Genomic DNA, 23,566 nt, shown 5'->3' with positions numbered 1-23,566 from the left:
TAAATCAAAACTTAAAACCTATCTGTTTGCGATAGCTTTTAATCAGTGAGTTGATGGTTCTTTTCTGCCGTTCTTTCTATGCCCTATAGGTGTATTGATATATATATATATATATATATATATATATATATATATATATATATATATATATATATATAGATACATACATATATATATATATATATATATATATATTAGAAAAAAAATGTAGTCTGTTTCAGTTTATTCAAGGAGTAAAATACAAGTGCTCACTTAGCTGGGGAAAATAATGTTCAGCAAAATGACTTATGACAATATGACTTGCCACTAAATTAAGCAAAAATGAGGATCTCCTGATGTTTAAGCTTGATGACTAATGTGCCTTAATTATTTTATTAAATTAACTTTTGTAGGAAGTAGACTTTTTAAAATAATTATCATTTCTGTGGTGACAAACATTGTTGTTAATTTCTCAAAGAGTTTGATTGAAGTTATGTAGGGGTACAAGATATTATTAGATGTGTTCTCGCTCTATCCCTTTTCAGCTTCATTTTGTTTTATTAATTTGACAAATAGTGGTACATCCGTGTTGTCAAAGCAGTAGCTACTGACAGAAAATATTGCAATAAGAATAAATATAATAAGAACAATGCAAATTAAATAAATAAAATACTCTCTCTCTTTCTCCCTCCATCTGTCTCAGTAAGGACCCGAGTCAACAGCGAGTAAAGAAGTGGGCTTTCTCATTGGATGAGGCTTTAAAGGATCCAGTGGGCCGTGAGCAGTTCCTTAAATTCTTGGAGTCTGAATTCAGCTCTGAGAACCTCCTGTGAGACCAAGAGCCTTCCTCATCCTCTTCCTTCTCATCATTACCATGTTCTTCTGTCCTCCTTTTATCTCCACCATTGTTATTATTGTTATCAAAATCTAAAACAAAAAGATAAACACTTTTGTCAACTGAAGTAAAAATTAATTTAAAAAATATTATTATTAACAAAAACGAAAACTAAATAAAAACATCTTCGCTAACTGAAATAAGAATCAAAACTAAATAATTAACTAAAACTAAACGTAAATACATTTTCGAGACTTCAAAACTAGCTAAAATATATTAAAAATGATCACAAAAAATAATAATAATAATTTTTTTAGTTTTAGGTTTTGATACAAAGTATATTATACATTTTGAAACCTTTATAACCTGCCTTTATTAATCATGAAAATGCCACTAGATAAGGATACAGTCCAGAGAAATTTAACACCAGTAAACATATTTAAATGAAAATGAAACCCTTTAATGTTGGCAGTCCTAAAACTAAGGCTGCATTCACATTAATTTGTTTTTGTTTGAAGACTCCTTTTTCCATTTACTAACATCATCATTTTCCAAATTATGCAGTAATGGAGAGCATTTTAAAAACCCTCAGTTTTTAGTAGAGGAAAATGCCATTCCAGTGTGGATGAAAGGTGTAAACGTATAAATGTGGTCATGGCCTAAAACTGTCAAACTGAAACTAAACTGAAACTTGAAAACACTGAAAAAACAAAAGCTAAACTAATTCTAACAAGAATTAATGAGAACTTAACTGAAGGGACAAATTTAAGTTAAAATAGAAATAAAAAACAAAGGGTGCTTTCACAGTAGCAGTTTTGGTGCACACCCGGGTTTGAATGACATCAAATTTCGGTTCGTTTGGATGATGTGAAGGCTGTTTTCCTAACTCGGATGTGCACCCATGAACCACACCTGTGTCCGCTTGAAAAGGTGGCCTGGAGGTGTGGTTCATGTGAACTCGTGAAAATCGCGAAAGTGAGCCGTATCTGATGACGTATAATTTGCATCTTTGCAGGCTCGCGATTGCAATTATAATGATATTAAGCATTTTTCATATCTGCTTTTGCCCAAATAAATCCCCTTAAGAGAAGCTCACATTCTATATATCTCTTGTAATGCATCCGCATGCTTGCGTCAGACAAATGCTAACATTTTTCACATCATTGCACATTCAGTGCATCCGCGGGAGATGAACACATGTGTCGTTCTGTGCATGTTAAATTTTGGTGGTAAATCCAAAGAGACAAACTTTAATACTTAAAGGAATAGTTCACCCAAAAATGGAAATTGGCTGATAATTTACTCACCCTCAGGCCATCCAAGATGTATCTGAGTTTCTTTCTTCATCAAAACAGAATTTAAGACTTTTAGGATTTCATTTCAGGCTGCCTCCTCTAAACAATGCAAGTGAATGATCATCACGATGGCGCCGCGGATGGCTGCCTTTGTGTGGAGCTCCTCAGTTCTTTTGTTGTTTTTGTTTGTTTGTCCTGTGTTTAGTAATCTTTTTTCAGTCAGTTTTACCAGAGACGAACTGCTGAACATTCGACAGCATGTACCAGACAATCTTTTCCCAGTTTTTGAATATTCAGACGTTTTGCTAGATATTTTAGTTGAAGGCGCAGCTTTGTTGTTCAGGAGATGGAGGCAAGGAAGATGAGCCAATGCGCTGGTCAAACTCTGTTGGCGCGGATTTCGAACAGCACTGCCGAGTATTCACTTAGCGAATCTCCGCTCTCTTTCTAACAAAACGGACGAACTACATCTCCTCACCCGCACAAACAAGGACTTTTCAACCTCTGCTGCCTTGTGCTTCACAGAAATCTGGCTGAGTGAAGCCATTCCGGACAGCATGTTACATCTGCCGGGCTTTCAGCTGTTCAGAGTGGATCGCATCACAAAGTTAACGGGGAAAACGAGAGGCGGTGGAACTTGCTTTTATATCAATGAAAGTTGGTGTACAGATGTAACAGCATTAAAGAGGATGTGCTGTCCTAATTTGGAAGGGCTCTTTATTAACTGTAAGCCTTTCTACTCGCTGCGGGAGTTTTCCTCGTTTATTCTGGTGAGTGTGTATATCGCGCCAAAAGCATGTTTGAATGCAACAGCTGGCTGATCAAATCACAGACACGGAACAACAATAACTGGACTCAGTTATTATTATTCTTCGGGATTTTAACAAAGCAAATCTCACACGTGAACTGCCCAAATACAAACAGCACATCACATGCCCCACCAGAGACAGGAACATACTGGATCATTGCTACACAACAATAAAGGATGCATATCGCTCTGTCCCTAAAGCAGCTTTGGGACTCTCTGATCACTGTCTGGTTCATCTTCTTCCAACCTACAGGCAGAAATTAAAATCAACCAAGCCAGTAGTAAGGACTGTAAAGAGATGGACCAATGAAGCAGAGCGGGAACTACAAGCCTGCTTCGATTGCACAGATTGGAGTGTTTTTGAGGCTGCAGCCACAGACATGGACGAGCTCACAGATACTGTTACATCATATATCAGTTTCTGTGAGGATATGTGCATCCCTACTAGGACTTATTTAAAGTTCAACAATGACAAACCGTGGTTTACTGCAGAGCTCGGGCCAAAGAGGATGCTTACAGGGGTGGGGATAAAGTCTTGTACAATCAGGCCAGGAACACACTGAACAGGGAAATCAGAGTGGCTAAAAGAAGATACTCTGAGAAGCTGAAAAACAAGTTTTCAGCTAACAACCCTGCATCAGTGTGGAGTGGCATGAAACAACTCACAAATTACAGTACTCCTACCCTCAACCCTGTAGGGAACCAACAACTGGCTGACGACCTGAATGTGTTCTACTGCAGATTTGAAAGGCCCAATCTCACACCCCACACCCACTCTGACCTTCACTTCACACAAACACCAACACCTCCTGCAACCCCCCTCCTCCCCCCTCCTGCTACTCAACCTGCACTTAAGATCTGTGAAGATGATGTGAGCTGTGTCTTTCGGAAACAAAAGACGAGGAGCCTTCAGGCCCAGATTGCGTCTCACAAGCGTGTCTTCCATCCTGTGCTAACCAGCTGGCCCCCATCTTCACACAGATCTTCAATAGATCACTGGAGCAGTGTGAAGTCCCATGCTGCTTCAAATGCTCAGTCATCATCCCTGTCCCAAAGAAACCAAAAATCACAGGACTTAATGACTACAGACCTGCCGCCCTGATATCTGTGGTCATGAAATCATTTGAGAGACTGGTGTTGGCCCACCTGAAGAACATCACTTGACCCTTTCTAGACCCCCTTCAATTTGCTTATCGAGCAAAGAGGTCTGTGGATGATGCAGTCAACATAGGATTGCATCATATCCTGCAACATCTGGACAGACCAGGGACATATGCAAGGATCCTTTTTGTGGACTTCAGTTCAGCTTTCAACACCATCATCCCAGCTATACTCCAGAATAAATTACACCAACTCTCTGTTCCCATGTCTATCTGTCAGTGGATTACCAGCTTTCTGATGGACAGGCAGCTTGTGAGACAGGGGAAACTCACTTCTAGCACCTGTACAATCAGCACTGGTGCCCCCCAGGGATGTGTGCTCTCCCCACTAATCTTCTCCCTCTACACCAACGACTGCATTGCCAAGGACCCCTCTGTCAAACTTCTGAAGTTTGCAGACAACACCACTGTCATCGGCCTCATCCGAGATGACGATGAGTCTGCATACAGAAGGGAGGTTGAACAGCTGGCTGTCTGGTGCAGTCAAAACAACCTGGAGCTGAACACGCTCAAAACGGTGGAGATCATTGTGGACTTTAGGAGAAACACCCCAACACTGACCCCCCTCACCATTCTAAACAGCACTGTGGCAGCAGTGGAGTCATTCAGGTTCCTGGGCACTACCATCTCACAGGACCTGAAGTGGGAGACCCACATTGACTCCATTGTGAAAAAGGCCCAGTAGAGGTTGTACTTCCTTCGCCAGCTGAGGAAATTCAACCTGCCACAGGCACTTTTCCAACTGTTGCCTTCTGGCCGACGCTTCAGAGCTCTGAGCACCAGAACCATCAGGCACAGGAACAGTTTTTTCCCTCGGGCTATCCATCTCATGAACAGTTAAATTGCCCCACTGAGCAATAACTATGTGCAATACAGTTTAGTCTTTTTTATATTTATCCAACACATCCAACCTCTTCTGCCATTTCATTCCTCTGGAAAAAAAACCAAAACATTTGCACTGTACATAACAGATTTGTATTTGCACTGTACATAACAGATTGTATTAGATTTGTACTACCCATGTGTATGTATGTGTGTATGTATGTACATATGTGTATAATTAGTTTTATTTTTTATTATTATCTATGTCTTGCTGCTGTTTTTGTATTGTTTTTGTATTGTTGTACACTGGAAGCTCCTGTCACCAAGACAAATTTTTTGTATGTGTAAGCATACTTGGCAATAAACTGATTCTGAATGTACTCCATATTTTGATGGTCCAAAATGCATACTTAGGGTGCATCAAAATAATCCACACAACTCCAGTCGACAAATAAAGTTCTTCTGAATGCAAACGATTGATTATTTTGAGAAACAAAACAATACTTATATACTTTTCCACTTCAAATGTTCGCTTCCGTACATCTCTGTGATGTGCGCTCATGAGAGGTATGACGTAAGCTCGTTGGTAAGGTCATGCGTCACGTGGAGGAGGAGGAGGCAGAAAGCGCGTCATTGTTTACAAGAGAAACTTGCACAGAGCACAGACCAAGTGCCATTCACAAACCAAAACAGTCCAAAACAATTTCAAAAGAATATAAAATAAAATAAAAAATCATTTCCAAATAATAATGAAAAAAGGATGTAAATAATGACGCGCTTCCTGCCTCCTCCTCCACGTGACGCGTGACCTTACCAACAAGCTTACGTCATCCCTCTCATGAGCGCACGTCACAGAGATGTATGGAAGCGAACATTTGAAGTTGAAAAGTATATAAGTATTGTTTTGTTTCTCAAAATAATCAATTATTTCATGTGAATTATTTTGATGCACCCTAAATATGCATTTTGGACCGTCAAAAAATGGAGGACATTCACTTGCATTGTTTAGAGGAGGAGGCCTGAAATGAAATCCTAAAAGTCATAAATTCTGTTTTGATGAAGAAGGAAACTCAGATACATCTTGGATGGCCTGAGGGCGAGTAAATTATCAGCAAATTTTCATTTTTAGGTGAACTAATCCTTTAACACAGTGACGTCATCTCGAGTTGTTACCTAGTTACAGTGGTAAACAGCCGCCACTTGTTCTCACATTGGTGACGTAATTGGACCGCGGTTCAGACCTAAATAATATGATGTGAACAGAGACCAGTGGGTGCAGCAGGAGGAAACAAACTTGGGTTCAGTCCAAGCAATCGAACCATGTGTGAAAGCACCCTAAATAAAAAACTCTAAACTGTAATAAACCTGATCTCCACCTCCACTTATGTGACATTTTCCTCTTCTTACTCTTCCCTCTCTCTTAACCTCCCACTCAGCTGTTAATGACTAGCACAAAATGTAGCAGAACAGGACAAACAAAAGGTCAAAGCTCAAAGCTTAGCTCTTATAACACTGATGAGAAAGAGAGAGTGAGAGTGTGATGGTGATAATACACTGATGGTAGAGTACATGATCATTACCACATCCAAAGCCTGAGCACTGGTGCATTGTAACAAGTTGCTGCAAACCTCAGGCGTCATGGGGCAAATGAGGCTGGAGTGGGCCCCAAGAGATGCCCAACCAGGACAGCGAGGCCCCGAAGGGGGCTACAGAGATAATGCAGGTCATTGGAGCCGTAAAGTGACTGGGCGAGAGATAAAATGGAGCTTGTCTCCATGCATCTCTCATATTTCTCTCTCTCGTATCTCCCATATCCCCCAGCTAAGAATCTAATAGCCTCTGTGAGGGCTGTCTGATTTTTGCCAGTCTGTGAGGAGAGTGAAAGTAATGTGTCCTCTTGACTGCCTGACTCTCCCTTGGGCCCATTAGGGCCTAAACCACATCTATACTGCAGGCAAGGCAGATATACTGTACTGTACAAAAGTCTTAGGCACATAAGATGTTTAGCAAAAACATTTGTCTTAAGATGGTTATTTATATCTTTAGCTGTAGTGTGTCAATAGGAAATATACATTTTAGACACTGAAACATTCTTTCTGCAAATAGATTAGAACAGAATAGAATAGAAGAACATGTAGCCCTGCAACAGATAGCATGGTCCCCATAGAGCCCCCCACTGAACATCGAGTCAGTCTGGGATTACATTAAGCAATTGAAACAGCCTAAATAGATAGAAGAACTGTGGTGAATTCTCCAAGAAGCTTGGAACATCATATCTGCCAACAACCAAGAAAAACTGTGTCCAGGTGTACCTAGGACAATTGGTGCTGTTTTGAAGGCAAAGTTGGTCACACCAAATATTGATTTAGCTTTTTTTATGTTTACTAGACTTTGGATGGTGTTAATTGAAAAATGAAAACTAATTATGGCACTATTTTTGAAGAAATCCTCACTATGCAACATTTTTCACAAGTCCCTAAAAGGTTTGCACATTACTGTGTATAGCTATACAGAGCAAGTGTGAAATGAGAGTAGAGGGAGTTACTGGGCAACTGTTTTTCTTAATCTCTCTCTATCTGTATTCTTATATTCCTTTATCTGTCATTACATTGAAAAATCATTTGCAAGTTAAAATATGGGTACTGTGTCAACATTTTATTAATTTTAAATGCTGTATCTGTCCAAAAACATATCTGAGTAACATATGTTGAATTCTATTTAATTGTACCAAAGTAAAAGGATGTTAAAAATTAATTTTTTAACAAGCCAGATGTTAAATTGAAACCTATATCCAGAAGCCTTTTGCCTATAATTGTTATAGATTAAAACTTAGCCTTAGCTGATTTTATTGTTTTACACTTGACAATATAGTTGTTTATAGACTACTCATTAACTGTGTTCTCACTCGAGTCAGGTTCTCCTTCAACAGTGGTTCTAACATAACTAAAATGCATTGCTTTAGGTCACAGACTCATTGTTGTGATTGAAGAGACGTGTCTTCATAAGGACGTATGACCGTAGTGTAGGCTAATTACATTTGACATTTTTTTACATTGAAATTAATTTCACTAACTATTTTAAATGAAAGTTATGCAAAGTTCACAGGAACATGTTTAGACTTGTTTGCTCAGTTAGACAGACAAAAATATATATTTTTAATGAGAGGATAGATTTATTTAATTGTGACCAGGATTCAGTGTCACTGGTACTCAAGTAAAGTGCAAATTCCCTAAAATAATGCTTAAAGGAATATTCCTGGTTCAATAAAAGTTAAGCTCAATCGACAGCATTTTTGACATTATTGATTAACAGCGATAAAAAAAATGTAAATTAGTTTTGACTTGCCCCTCCTTTTCTTAAAAAAACAAACAAAAAAAAACAAAAGCACAAATCTGGGTTCCAGTGAGACACTTACAATGAAAGTGAATGGGGCCAATCCGTAAATGTTAAAATACACAAGACATAAACAATATGTGTGTTTACATGATTTAGTGTGATAAAATCACTTAACCTTTTCTGTGTAAATGATGATGAAATGTCAACAAACCCTAAAGCCCTACAATGACTGTAAAAATTACCATTTAAACAACTTTACAGCTCAAATAATACATGAGTTTTAACAGAAGAATTCATGTAAGTGCTTTTATAAAATTATAAGCTTCACATTTCTGCCTTTAAACTCTCCAAAAATTGGCCCCATTAACTTCCATTGTAAGTGCCTTACTGTAACTCCAATTTTTGCTTTTTTTAAAGAAAAGGACAGAGAAGTCGAAATTATTTTTTGTGGTAATCATCATTATGCCAATAAATGCTGTTGACTGAGCTTAAAGGAGCAATATGTAATATAAACTCAGCGAAAAAAGAAACGTCCCTTTTTCAGGACACTGTATTTTAAAGATAATTTTGTAAAAATCCAAATAACTTTACAGATCTTTATTGTAAAGTGTTTAAACAATGTTTTCTATGCTTGTTCAATGAACCATAAACAATTAATGAACATGCACCTGTGGAACGGTCGTTAAGACACTAACAGCTTACAGACGGTAGGCTTAGGACACTAAAGAGACCTTTCTACTGATTGAAAAACACCAAAAGAAAGATGCCCAGGGTCCTTGCTCATCTGCATGAATGTGCCTTAGGCATGCTGCATGGAGGCAAGAGGACTGCAGATGTGGCCAGGGCAATAAATTGCAATGTCCGTACTGTGAGACGCCCAAGACAGCGCTACAGGGTGACAGGAAGGACAGCTGATCGTCCTCGCAGTGGCAGACCACGTGTAACAACGCCTGCACAGGATCGGTACATCCGAATATCACACCTGCGAGACAGGTACAGGATGGCAACAACAACTGCCCGAGTTACACCAGGAACGCACAATCCCACCATCAGTGCTCAGACTGTCCGCAATAAGCTGAGAGAGGCTGGACTGAGGGCTTGTAGGCCTGTTGTAAGGCAGGTCCTTACCAGACATCACCGGCAACAACGTCGCCTATAGGCACAAACCCACCTTCGCTGGACCAGACAGGACTGGCAAAAAGTGCTCTTCACTGATGAGTCACGGTTTTGTCTCACCAGGGGTGATGGTTGGATTTGCGTTTATCGTCGAAGGAATGAGCGTTACACCAAGGCCTGTACTCTGGAGCGGGATCGATTTGGAGGTGTGCAATGCCATCAGCCATACTGCTCGTTCTGTGCATGATTTCCTGCAAGACAGGAATGTCAGTTTTCTGCCATGGCCAGCGAAGAGCCCGGATCTCAATCCCATTGAGCACGTCTGGGACCTGTTGGATCGGAGGGTGAGGGCTAGGGCCATTCCCTCCAGAAATGTCTGGGAACTTGCAAATACCTTGGTGGAAGAGTGGGGTAACATCTCACAGCAAGAACTGGCAAATCTGGTGCAGTCCATGAGGAGGAGATGCACTGCAGTACTTAATGCAGCTGGTGGCCACACCAGATACTGACTGTTACTTTTGATTTTGACCCCCCCTTTGTTCAGGGACACATTATTCCATTTCTGTTAGTCACATGTCTGTGAAACTTGTTCAGTTTATGTCTTAGATGTTGAATCTTTTTAATGTTCATACAAATATTTACACATGTTAAGTTATGCTGAAAATAAAAGCAGTTGAAAGTGAGAGGACGTTTCTTTTTTTATTGGGAAATGGGCCCACTGCCCATTTCCCAATAGTATTTCGACACCCCTGGTTGCCAGATTTTAAACAAGTTAGTGGGCAAACACAGCGTGCTGCAGCCTTGGAAGCCAGCACTACATCTAGATAACATTGACAGAGTTATAAAAAATTCACATGAAAAACATTGCAGACATATACTTTAGCTGATCAGCTTGATCAGTGTGAGGCTCATCGCTTGCCATTGTCAGTTTGCTCGTTCCTGTTGCATGTCCTCAACAGTGTTGGGTAAGTTACTTTCAAAAAAGTAATCCACTGCTGATTACTGATTATTTACTTTGAATTTACTTTTTAAAACCAATCAAACCTGCGAAAAAAAAAGAACAAATGTGACACTAATAGCTCTTTTAGTACTTTCTTATCTCAAATATGCTGTTGTAGTATCTTCAGGTGTGTGTGTGTGTGTGTGTGTGTGTGTGTGTGTGTCCCCGCTATCTACAACCTTTGTAGCTGTGTGTGGCACGTATGTGTACAGTATGTTTGTTTACCTGTGTTTGAGTTGGTGTGAAAGACAAAAAAAGAATACTAATGAACTGAAAACATTTCTTAAAACACATTTGCAAACAGCTTTGATAGTAAATCCATTGTGTATTTGAATGCTTGTTGTTTCTTTTCGGTGTGAATGTACAGGTTTGCTTGTGTGTTGCATCGTGCATGTGTATGTGTGCATGTACAGTATGTCCCTGTGTATACATGTGCAGCATGTGTGTGTTTACACAACTTTACAGAGAGTGGATTATTTCTACCTCCCTGCTTGTGCTTGGACGAATTGAGTATCCTTTATCACTTGTGCATCTGTAACGCTATTGCATTGTCTGTGTTTAATTGTTTACAGTACATATAGAACATAAAAGAGCCGTTTGCTTTGCGAAGACTTTTTCAAGAGGCCATTCCGCAAATGTTTCCACTTTGTGAGCGATATATGTCAGATGGGAACGTGCGCTGTTTTCCATATACACCAGAAGCCGATCCCCTCTCCTCCCGTGGCAGCTGCAGAGAGACACACAAGGGAAACGTGCGAAGACGGGGTAGAGCACAGAGATTTGAGGAGGATTTGTCGGCGGCCCAGCCTTGCATGCCTCTCTCCTCCAGCCAGGGCTGGGACCACGCTGACACAAAGCTCGCTGAGACTGATTGTGAGCGCATGAAATCTTGAAACGCTTTACTTTCGTTTTCAATTTGAATAAACAACTACACTCCGCTGCGTCCATAGTAACGCCACTCACTCATCTGACATTGCCTCGATACGTGTCCTCAATGTCATGGTGTTTTGTTAGAGCGCATGCTCATTAGCTGACACAGCAACACACACAAAAGTACCAACATAGGAAAGTAATACATTTTAAAATGCATTCTACTTAATTAATATGGTTGTCTTAGTAATAAATGTGTAATTCAAGTAACGTATTCATGTCTGTAACTGTAATCAGATTACTTAATTTAAAAAGTAATGCGTTACTTTACTGCGTTACCACAAAATGTAATTAGATTGCAGTAGACAAAGTTTGATTTTGTAACGCATTACACCCAACACTGGTCCTCAACCTGGCAACCTGCGTGAGATTCGAGTCTGGGGAAGAGGGGCAGGGGAGACAACTCTCTCCAGTATTTTGAATTTGGACTGCAGTACCCATTTTAAATGCTTGATGTCAATGTTACATATTGCTCCTTTAACTCGCATTGAACCAGGAATATTCCTTTAAGTATATTGCCATGCAAAGGCAAAATGAAGTAACTACAATTATAATTTGGTCAAAATTGAGCTATAATGGAAATCTGGTCTCTATGACTATGAAGTTTCCTGTGATGGACGGATTTGGCTCATCTATGCTGAGATTCAGAGATAACAGATTGAGACTGTTTTATATTCCACATTCGGATGGACAATCAAAAAACTTTGAAGCATTTTTCTCAATTTCAGTGTTGGCATAGTTACTTCATTTTGGCTTTGTAAGGCAGTATAGTAATGAAGTACAATTACTCAAATACTTTACACCTCTGATTGGAAGAATCATGTAGTCCAGTTTGTTAGTATGCTTCTTGCATGATTATAAGATTCTGATTTCGAGTTTAATTTTGGTTCCAGTTAAAGGTGTGGTAAATCCATTGATTTTGTAGTAGTTGCATAAAAACTACTGTATTTTACTGTATAACTGTATCTTGTTAAAAAAAATATATTTGTAGCTTTCTCCCATGAATTTTCATTCTTCAACAAATTTTCTATACAGCTGACATTGTTATTGTTCTCTTTTTAGGTTCTGGTTGGCTGTGCAAGATCTGAAGTCCCGCCCCCTGCAGGAGGTGGTAGCTCGGGCTCAGGAGATCTGGGAAGAGTTTCTTGCTGAGGGAGCTCCCAATGCCATCAATCTGGACTCACATAGCTATGAGCGCACCAGTCAGAACCTAAAAGACCCTGGCCGCTATAGCTTTGAAGACGCCCAGGTATTAAGCTGTCACAGGACATTGTGCTGAACAATTGATGGCTTTTGTTTCTTTTATGAATTTCCACACCCTTTCTGCTGTTTCAGGGAAAAATGGATCCCACTACATGAACTATGTGAGAGTTCAAGAGCTATCTAACAGTTGTGTATGGAAATATTATTTTCTGTCTTGTATAGTCATTTTGTAAACAAAGTCAAACAGTGATTTCCACAGATGAATGATGTTTTATCTTGAATCTTTTTGATGGACTAAGGTCAGAGTGAAGCAGCTCTACAGGACAAGCTGAGCCCTAAGCCATATCCTTTTCATTTGTAGAAATGATGAAAAAGGAACTCGAAGGCTTTGGGCCATTCAGTGAGGGATTGATGTACAATAATGTTGACAGATTATTTGTTTTTTTTTGTCCTCATGAGTCTGTTAAAGAGAGTTTTCATTATGTTTGTCTGCTTCATTTATATACATTTCAGTCTCTGAAAGATTTAGCATGTGAATGTGGGTATGACATATTGATAGGATATTGGTCTTGGCGGACTAGATCTGCTACGCTGCTGCTGCAGAGCAAGTACGGAGACTTGCTATTGCTAGAAAAACACATACATACTGAGTTAGCATGTGGACATGCTACTGCTGCTGCACAATTAGACAAAATGCAAGACATGCTGCCTCGAGCATGTGTTACATGTTGCTGCACAAATAGACATAAACAATCCTAGTGTAGCAGATTTAGGCTGTTGAAACCTGTGGTGGAGGTGGGGTTCCGAGAAAAAATTATTGCAGCACACTACAGAGAAACCAGCTTAACTGCAAAACTGAGCCATTTAAAGAAAAGACAAGGAGAGAGACGCAAGATGATTTGCTACCTGATAACAAGTCAGAGAACCAGTCAGCTCACACCATGCGATCCGAATGGCTAACAGATAACAAGTCAAAGAACCTATCAGCTTGCGCCAACATAGAGTTCCATGGCTGAACTTTGTTTATTTAAATAGTTGATTAAAGACTGAGAATGACAGGCATTTTTATGCTCAGAATCAGGACCTTGGCCCCTAGTAGTGGTCGAGCAATAATGATTTTTCAATGCCAGATTCCGAAACAATAACTAGAGAGCAGGTGATATATCATATGTATGTGTGTGTGTGTGTATATATATATATATTTTTTTTTTTTAATATTATGATATTTTACCTGCTCTCTAGTTCTGCTCTCTAGACCAGTACTATATAGCTATATACATTCACGAGCACTTTACTAATAACACTATGGTCCTAATAAAGTGCCCGATGTGGTCTTCTGCTGTTGTAGTCCATCCACCTCAAGGTTCGAAATGTTGTGCATTCTGAGATGCTATTCTGCTCACTACAGTTGTACAGAGTGGTTATCTGATTTACCGTAGCCTTTCTGTCAGCTTGAACCAGTCTGGCCATTCTCCGATGACCTCTCACATCAACAAGGCGTTTTTGTCCACAAAACTGCTGCTCACTGGTTGTTTTTTGTTTTTCACACCATTCTCTTTACACTCTAGAGACTGTTGAGCATGAAAATCCCAATAAATCAGCAGTTACAGAAATACTCAAACTAGCCCATCTGGCACCAACAGTCATGCCATGGTCTAAATCACTGATATCACATTTTTTTTCCCCATTCTGATGGTTGATGTGAACATTAACTGAAGGTCCTGGCCCATATCTGCATGATTTTATACATCACACTGCTGCCACACGATTGGCTGATTAGATAATCGAATGTATATGTAGATGTACAGGTGTTCCTAATAAAGTGGCTGGTGAGTTTATATACCCTATATATATATATATATATATATTGTTTGATTTGTGCTGTCCTTGTTTTATGCCATAAATATCTGTCATCAACTACAGTGAACTGCTTTTAGAAAATACTATGAAAGTAGAATAATTAAAGAATATGTTACAGACCCTTATCTAAACTGTTGTAACACAGTTATTAGGTACCACTGTACGATCTTTTCCCACTGTTGCTGTGAATGACAACTGCTACTCTGAAACCGATTATACCAAAAGTCTCTTGCTAGGAGTCTGTCAAGTGTATTATGCTTGGTGTGAATTTTAAAATCTGTAAGAAAAAAAAAAACATGCACCATCATCGCCTTAGGTAAAACATTACTTTGCATCACCGAAACAGTACAAAGCCTGCCTACTGCTGCTTGCTCTTTAGATATGCATTATCAGGTGCAGATTGCCTTTTCCCTTGAGAGAAATTCTCTTACACATTTATTCCTGCCTGCATATGTGATGCAATGATTGGGAGGAGGATAGAGTTAGAATGATGAGGACAAAAAGCTGGTTTTTAGCAGGTTGTTGGTTCTTTCTCATTACTTTGCAATGAGATACTTTCCTTTTGCCATCAGCCTTAACCTGAGCTGCAGACTCAATGTCAGCCTCCAATGTTTTTCTCTTCCAGGACCACATCTACAAGCTGATGAAGAGTGACAGCTACCCTCGTTTTCTGCGCTCCAATGCTTACCAGGACCTCCTGTTGGCCAAAAAGAAGGTTAGTCTTAATCGCAAATCTCATATAGCAGCGTGAGGGGGTTACGGAAGCCCTGAAGGGAAGGGTGAAGTGCCTTCCTGAATCTGTGTCCTACATTATTTATTTTTGCTACTGAAAAACACAAAAAATAAATTCAGCATAATTTATGTGCTTAATCCTGCATATTTTTTTCAATGTCCTTCAACTTTTTTCTCACATACAGTAATTAAGGTGCCCTCGAAGGGCAACTAATGAAAATATGTTGTAGCTTTTGGTTTAGCATAAAATGTCAACTTTGGTACATTGATATTTTCTTTCTGTGGACGTCAGTGCACAAAGTGGCCTGGTACACACCAGTACGCCATTCCGGCAATGATGCGAAAATAACGTAACAGTACCTGCAACTATTCTTGCATACCGGAAGCTCTTAAAAGGTCCCTGTCCTGTCGGACAGCGAGGTGGAGTATACTATACTATACTATACTATACTATACACTATAGCGGATTTCTTCCCACTTCGAGCACTGATGGTCGTAAAGCCCTGAAGGATGAGTTGAAAGAAAGTTTTGCTTGGAGTTTATCAGTTCTTGACAGTATTTCAATCCTGAACTGTTAAAAACATAAATCATGTAGTGAGTGATTTCCTCTTCTTTATCCTCAACCAGTGGGCAACTTTATTTTCAAATGCGTGTTGAATTTGCACTGATTTTAACATTCTATGCTAACAATTCAGCTAATCTAGAATTCTGTACTTAAATGGTGCTAACAAATACTTCATAAACTCTGCCAACTCTATTTTAATGGCTACATGAGAGCACCATTTAATCTCCACAGTTTGTGCTTTGGCTCCATTGCTGTAATTCCAGATTAACAATAATTTTGACTATAAATGTTTTTGTGTTGCACTTCTATCTTTCCCTACTAACAAACATTTGTTAACCTGATGTTGTGCACTGTACCTTCCCCTGTTCTCTTCAATTAACTGCCTCACAGCCTGAGACTGACCAAGGCCGCCGCACCTCCCTGGAGAAATTCACTCGCAGTGTGGTAAGTGGCCCCTATTGTCTAAAAATCCTCCTTGACACACCTTTATAACATTCTTTCAAAATAAAGGGGTTGTGGTTCTGAAAAGGCATGAAGATACGACCAGAAGAAAATGGGGCTTTACTGAGAACCATGGAAAGGATTTTTTTCATTGCTCAAACAGTTGTATTTATCCTTCCTAATTCCACTGGACAGCAACTGATTAGATTTATTATAATTTGGCATCAGTTGTCTATACATTTTAAAATTAAAGAAGCATTACATTTTGAATAAAAGTTAAGCTCAATCAGCAGCATTTGTGGCATAATATTGATTACCACAAAAAATCATTTCGACTCGTCCCTCCTTTTCTTTAAAAAAATGTAAAAATCGAGGATACAGTGAGGCACTTACAATGGAAGTGAATGGGGCCAATCCGTAAACATTAAAATACTCACTATTTCAAAAGTTTAGCCACAAACATAAACAATATGCATTTTAACATGATTTTAGTGTGATAAAATCACTTACTAACCTTTTCTGTGTAAAGTTATAGTCAATTTTACAACTTTGTTGCCACGACAATGTAATGTCAACAAACTCTAAAGCCCTAAAATGACTGTTTAACAACTTTACAGCTCAAATAATACATGAGTTTTAACAGAATTAATGTAAGTGCTTTTATAAAATTATAAGCTTCACATTTCTGTGTTTAAACCCTCCAAAAATTGGTCCCATTCACTTCCATTGTAAGTGCCTCACTGTAACCTTGATTTTTGCTTTTTTTAAGGAAAAGGAGGAGCAAGTCAAAGTTTGTGTTAATCACTATAATGCCTTGTATTGAACATGGAATATTCCTTTCATGTAACCCAATGCTGATGTGTTTGGTTATGAATATGGGTAGTTGACACTTTTGTGAAGTGGACATATAATGTAAAGTGGCATGCTACTGTATATTCCATCTAAAACAACATTTTGCTAATTATTTTATAATTATTATTAAATGCAGCTTTTATGACTGTATATTGATTGAGAGACCACATGGAAAATTTGTACTTTATTTTTGTATATTTGCAATTCATCACACTGCAGGACCGTTTATAGTTCAGGCAAAAAGATGATTAAAATGATTGAAGTGATTAAAATGGTGTTAGAAATGGTGACTAGTGAGAAAAACACTTACTCTGTTATACATTCATAAAAATTGTAACTAAAAATCTTGAAAATAATACCAATACACTCTCATAGCCATATTTTTGTGAATCAATTATATGTTAATCTTGAAATAAAACTGATCCAGTGGAATGTATATGAAGGATATTCTAAAACTACTCCCTAAAAGAAAACATTAATATTGTCTATGTTTCAGGGCAAGTCTCTGACAAGTAAACGACTGACGGGCCTCATGCAGTCCTCCTGACGAGTCCTGGCTTTTAAGAAGTCAAGGTCCCTCCAAAGAAACTGCAGTTTGTTGGGGTGGAAGCATTGTTGCTATGGGCCATGTGTATGGACCAGCCTCTCTCCAAAACCCATCCAAACATTGCACAGCTACCGACTCTAGATGGCAGCATGCAATAAGTCCAAAACATTTTTCAAACTGTGACAGTGTTGTCTGTGTTAATTAAATCAGTACCAGAATGACTGCATACATGAATGTCAGATTTCTCAGTACCATCTAGAGCAACATAAGTTTATTTGATATATATACACAGACTGCGGCAAAGACAGGACACCAACTCAGCCCTTTCATTATCAGTTTTGAAAACATGATGTGTCATGGTCAGGGATGCAGTAGTCAATGTCAAGGACATGTCAACAGGAAGCATTGGAAGAAGAGAGGATGTGTCTCAAATCTTCAGAGCATTCCAAAGGAGTTTTCAATGGAGAAAATGATAAAGGGCTTGCAGTGTGGGTTTTCCCTCAGTTAAGGTTTGCACAGAACATTTCATACACTCTCGTCACGTATTTTTTGTGAAATGGTGGTTGAATATGAAGTGTGAATGTTGGAGTGAAGGGTTTCCACACAGCTCTGTGTTATTTTAATACTTTAATAATTTCCTGCCATTTTGGAGACTGTACTCTGTGTCTACAGGCCATGTTGTATTCGACTATTAGCACATGATGTAGTACTTCTAACAGAGATGTGAGCGACAAGGAGAGATGGCTTTTAGACTTTTTAGATTTATTGAGGAATTAAAGAAGTAGACACATGCTCACAGATTTTCAACCAGGACAATCAAGTATATCAGTATTTCAGGATGATTCATATAGTGCACAGAATATTCCTTTGCACAAAGATTGCACCAATTGAAATACACTGGATGCCAGAGATATATACTATATTGCCAAAAGTATTCGCTCACCCATCCAAATTAATTGAATTCAGGTGTTCCAATCACTTCCATGGCCACAGGTGTATAAAATGAAGCACCTAGGCATGCAGACTGCTTCTACAAACATTTGTGAAAGAATGGGCCGCTCTCAGGAGCTCAGTGAATTCCAGCATGGTACTGTGATAGGATGCCACCTGTGCAACAAGTCCAGTCGTGAAATTTCCTCGCTACTAAATATTCCACAGTCAACTGTCAGTGGTATTATAACAAAGTGGAAGCGATTGGGAATGACAACAACTCAGCCACGAAGTGGTAGGCCACGCATAGTGCGCAGAGGTCGCCAACTTTCTGCTGAGTCAATCGCTACAGACCTCCAAAGTTCATGTGGCCTTCAGATTAGCTCAAGAATAGTGCGTAGAGAGCTTCATGGAATGGGTTTCCATGGCCGAGCAGCTGCATCCAAGCCATACATCACCAAGTGCAATGCAAAGCGTCGGATGCAGTGGTGTAAAGCACACCGCCACTGGACTCTAGAGTAGTGGAGACGCGTTCTCTGGAGTGACGAATCACGCTTCTCCATCTGGCAATCTGATGGACGAGTCTGGGTTTGGTGGTTGCCAGGAGAACGGTACTTGTCTGACTGCATTGTGCCAACTGTGAAGTTTGGTGGAGGGGGGATTATGGTGTGGGGTTGTTTTTCAGGAGCTGGGCTTGGCCCCTTAGTTCCAGTGAAAGGAACTCTGAATGCTTCAGCATACCAAGAGATTTTGGACTATTCCATGCTCCCAACTTTGTGGGAACAGTTTGGGGATGGCCCCTTCTTGTTCCAACATGACCACGCACCAGTGCACAAAGCAAGGTCCATAGAGACATGGATGAGCGAGTTTGGTGTGGAAGAACTTGACTGGCCTGCACACAGTCCTGACCTCAACCCGATAGAGCACCTTTGGGATGAATTAGAGCGAAGACTGCGAGCCAGGCCTTCTCGTCCAACATCAGTGTCTGACCTCACAAATGCGCTTCTGGAAGAATGGTCAAAAATTCCCATAAACACACTCCTAAACCTTGTGGAAAGCCTTCCCAGAAGAGTTGAAGCTGTTATAGCTGCAAAGGGTGGGCCGACGTCATATTAAACCCTATGGATTAAGAATGGGATGTCACTTAAGTTCATATGCATCTAAAGGCAGATGAGCGAATACTTTTGGCAATATAGTGTACATTTAATGCATTTGGCAGATGCTTATATCCAGAGTGACTTTCTGTGCATTGAAGCTATACAGTTGATCAGTATGTGTTGCCTTGGATTCGAACCCACAACCTTGGCCTTGCTAATGCTAGTCAGTGTGTTTCCTGAACAGCTTTATTGCAAATGTTTGACCAAACATACAATTATCCACCGAAAATTCTCATTATGTATTTTTCAAACCAACACATACAGCAGGTCGTTTTTTTTTTGTTTGTTTTTTTTTTTTGTCTTGCTTGCCTGTTTTAAATATTGCTATTGTAACAACTTTGAATGTAAGTGCCTAGTTGCTTAGCGTCAGTGTGGTGATTACTGTGTTGATGATAATGATGATGGATGATCATGACGATGATTGGTCCTTTCATCACAGCACCTTCACTCATAGCATATGAGTGGACAACAGTTTTCGCAGGACTCTCATCGATGTGAAAGGTGTTTTCTCACTGCAGGACATTCTGAAGAAAGCACATATTCACCAAACAACCCGCTTCAACACCTCAGCTGGACTTTCTCCATTGCTTACATCATTTCCTAAAGCACCATCACTGCCAGAGATACACAGCTATCCTAGGCACACAAATTTCTTCAAACAAAATGGCAGAACAGAAAAGTCTGCAGTTGCTCTGGCATGTCCCCTCTACATATTTTCAGGTAGAAATGGTTTGTTGAGTCGTAACTGTGTGTTAGGTTGAAATGGAATGTATAGACTCTGTAGCAATTCTGGATATGGAAGATGCTGTGTAGAATATTGAACATTGATTATAACTTAGAGGCACAAGTGCCATATTCAGCACAAAACTATGCATGGAATATTTCTAAAGAGTTTTACTGCTTTTAGTTTTTTTTTTTTTTTTTTTTTTTTTCAAAGATGATGATCAGTAGGTCAGCATAATGGAAAGGAGGACCTGAGGTCCTGAATCACTCAATAAATGTTCAGTTTGGAGAGCTCTGGAAATGCTTTTCAGTCTTTTACATGGTGTTTGTTCTACTGTATGTAAATTTACCTTAAACTCTGCATCAGAAAGCAATAAAGTATTGCATTTACAAAATGGCAGCAACAGCACAATGATAACCCTAAATAGGTTGGCTGGCTAGCTGGTCATCCTGGCGGCTCAGATGACTGATTTTCGGCACATTTAAAGTGATAGTTCACCCAAAAATGAAAATTCTCATTATGCCATCCCAGATGTGTATGACTTTCTTTCTTCTACTATACACAAATGAAAAATATCTCAGATCTATAGGTCCATACAATGCTAGTGAATGGTGGCCAGAATTTTAAATGTCAAAATAGCACATTAAGGCAGCATAAAAGTCTCCACTGGTTAAATCCATACCTTCAGAAACTATATGATATGTGATGGTGAGAAATAGATCGATATTTAAGTTATTTTTTACTATAAATTCTCCTACCTGCCCAGTAGGTGGTGAGATGCAAGAAGAATGCGAATCACCTAAAACAAAAGGAGGAAGTGAAAATGAAAGTGGAGATTGATAGTAATAAAGGACTTGAATATTGATCTGTTTCTCACCCACACTTATCATATTGCTTTTGAAGATATGGATTTAACCACTGGAGTCATTTGTATTACTTTTATGCTGCCTTTATGTGCATTTTGGACCTAAAAGTTCTGGTCAAAATTCACTTACATTGTATGGACCTACAGAGCTGAGACATTTTTCTAAATATCTTTGTGTTCATCGGAAGAAAGAAAGTCATATACAGGTGCATCTCAATAAATTAGAATGTCGTGGAAAAGTTCATTTATTTCAGTAATTCAACTCAAATTGTGAAACTCGTGTATTAAATAAATTCAATGCACACAGACTGAAGTAGTTTAAGTCTTTGGTTCTTTTAATTGTGATGATTTTGGCTCACATTTAACAAAAACCCACCAATTCACTATCTCAAAAAATTAGAATACATCATAAGACCAATAAAAAAAACATTTTTAGTGAATTGTTGGCCTTCTGGAAAGTATGTTCATTTACTGTATATGTACTCAATACTTGGTAGGGGCTCCTTTTGCTTTAATTACTGCCTCAATTCGGCGTGGCATGGAGGTGATCAGTTTGTGGCACTGCTGAGGTGGTATGGAAGCCCAGGTTTCTTTGACAGTGGCCTTCAGATCGTCTGCATTTTTTGGTCTCTTGTTTCTCATTTTCCTCTTGACAATACCCCATAGATTCTCTATGGGGTTCAGGTCTGGTGAGTTTGCTGGCCAGTCAAGCACACCAACACCATGGTCATTTAACCAACTTTTGGTGCTTTTGGCAGTGTGGGCAGGTGCCAAATCCTGCTGGAAAATGAAATCAGCATCTTTAAAAAGCTGGTCAGCAGAAGGAAGCATGAAGTGCTCCAAAATTTCTTGGTAAACGGGTGCAGTGACTTTGGTTTTCAAAAAACACAATGGACCAACACCAGCAGATGACATTGCACCCCAAATCATCACAGACTGTGGAAACTTAACACTGGACTTCAAGCAACTTGGGCTATGAGCTTCTCCACCCTTCCTCCAGACTCTAGGACCTTGGTTTCCAAATGAAATACAAAATTTGCTCTCATCTGAAAAGAGGACTTTGGACCACTGGGCAACAGTCCAGTTCTTCTTCTCCTTAGCCCAGGTAAGACGCCTCTGACGTTGTCTGTGGTTCAGGAGTGGCTTAACAAGAGGAATACGACAACTGTAGCCAAATTCCTTGACACGTCTGTGTGTGGTGGCTCTTGATGCCTTGACCCCAGCCTCAGTCCATTCCTTGTGAAGTTCACCCAAATTCTTGAATCGATTTTGCTTGACAATCATAAGGCTGCGGTTCTCTCGGTTGGTTGTGCATCTTTTTCTTCCACACTTTTTCCTTCCACTCAACTTTCTGTTAACATGCTTGGATACAGCACTCTGTGAACAGCCAGCTTCTTTGGCAATGAATGTTTGTGGCTTACCCTCCTTGTGAAGGGTGTCAATGATTGTCTTCTGGACAACTGTCAGATCAGCAGTCTTCCCCATGATTGTGTAGCCTAGTGAACCAAACTGAGAGACCATTTTGAAGGCTCAGGAAACCTTTGCAGGTGTTTTGAGTTGATTAGCTGATTGGCATGTCACCATATTCTAATTTTTTGAGATAGTGAATAGGTGGGTTTTTGTTAAATGTGAGCCAAAATCATCACAATTAAAAGAACCAAAGACTTAAACTACTTCAGTCTGTGTGCATTGAATTTATTTAATACACGAGTTTCACAATTTGAGTTGAATTACTGAAATAAATGAACTTTTCCACGACATTCTAATTTATTGAGATGCACCTGTACATCTGAGATGGCATGATGGTGAGTAAATGATGAGACAGTTTTTATTTTTGGGTGAACTACCCCATTAAGCTGGCCAGTTAGGGTGACCAGCTTAAACCAGCTACCACCAGTCAACCAGCTAAGGGATAGACTTAGCTTTCTTTTTTCAGCAGGGAAGAGATGTCCCGTTTCACTAAATGGTTAAGTTTATAATATATTTTACAAGTAACAGAATTTTCCTGCCAAATATAGTTCACTATCCTAACGGTTGGAGTTAACAGTTGTCAAGCAACATACAGTAACCACTTGCGGTCACATCAAACAAGGCTCATCGAATCAGAAATTAGTCAACATATTTTAAGTAGTTAGCCGTCAAATAATTGTAGCTACGTCAGAGAATCATGTTTCAAACTTGATTTAGGTTTGACTTTTGTAAAGCTGTTGTTATTATAACTACAGGACACTTTAATAAAACTGAACCAAGATCAGAGCTACTCAGTAAAGGGCATTATGGAGCAAGGCAGTGTCCTACAGTAGCTCTTTTCAGTAACTGTGTATGTACTGCCTTCTAGTGTTAAGCATGAGAGAGGTACAACCAATTTACTGTTTTGTATTGTAAAATCAGCACAGTCTTGATATTGCA

General features: G+C 39.3%; 1 protein-coding gene across 1 annotated transcript in view; it reads left to right on the top strand.

Annotated features, from left to right (window-relative positions):
* Positions 1-20,713, top strand: part of LOC127456739 (regulator of G-protein signaling 6-like) — a 123,404-nt gene extending 102,691 nt beyond the window's left edge. The window contains exons 14-18 of the mRNA XM_051725285.1: positions 683-808; positions 12,344-12,530; positions 14,970-15,059; positions 16,032-16,085; positions 17,431-20,713. Of these exons, the coding sequence (XP_051581245.1) occupies positions 683-808; positions 12,344-12,530; positions 14,970-15,059; positions 16,032-16,085; positions 17,431-17,481 (508 nt within the window). The 3' untranslated portion in view covers positions 17,482-20,713. The remainder of the gene's footprint in view (positions 1-682; positions 809-12,343; positions 12,531-14,969; positions 15,060-16,031; positions 16,086-17,430) is intronic.
* The last annotated feature ends 2,853 nt before the right edge of the window (positions 20,714-23,566 follow it).

The sequence above is a fragment of the Myxocyprinus asiaticus genome, chromosome 19, assembly GCF_019703515.2.
Source record: "Myxocyprinus asiaticus isolate MX2 ecotype Aquarium Trade chromosome 19, UBuf_Myxa_2, whole genome shotgun sequence".
NCBI classification, from domain to species: Eukaryota; Metazoa; Chordata; class Actinopteri; order Cypriniformes; family Catostomidae; genus Myxocyprinus; species Myxocyprinus asiaticus.
This window is presented reverse-complemented; position numbering and strand designations above follow the sequence as displayed.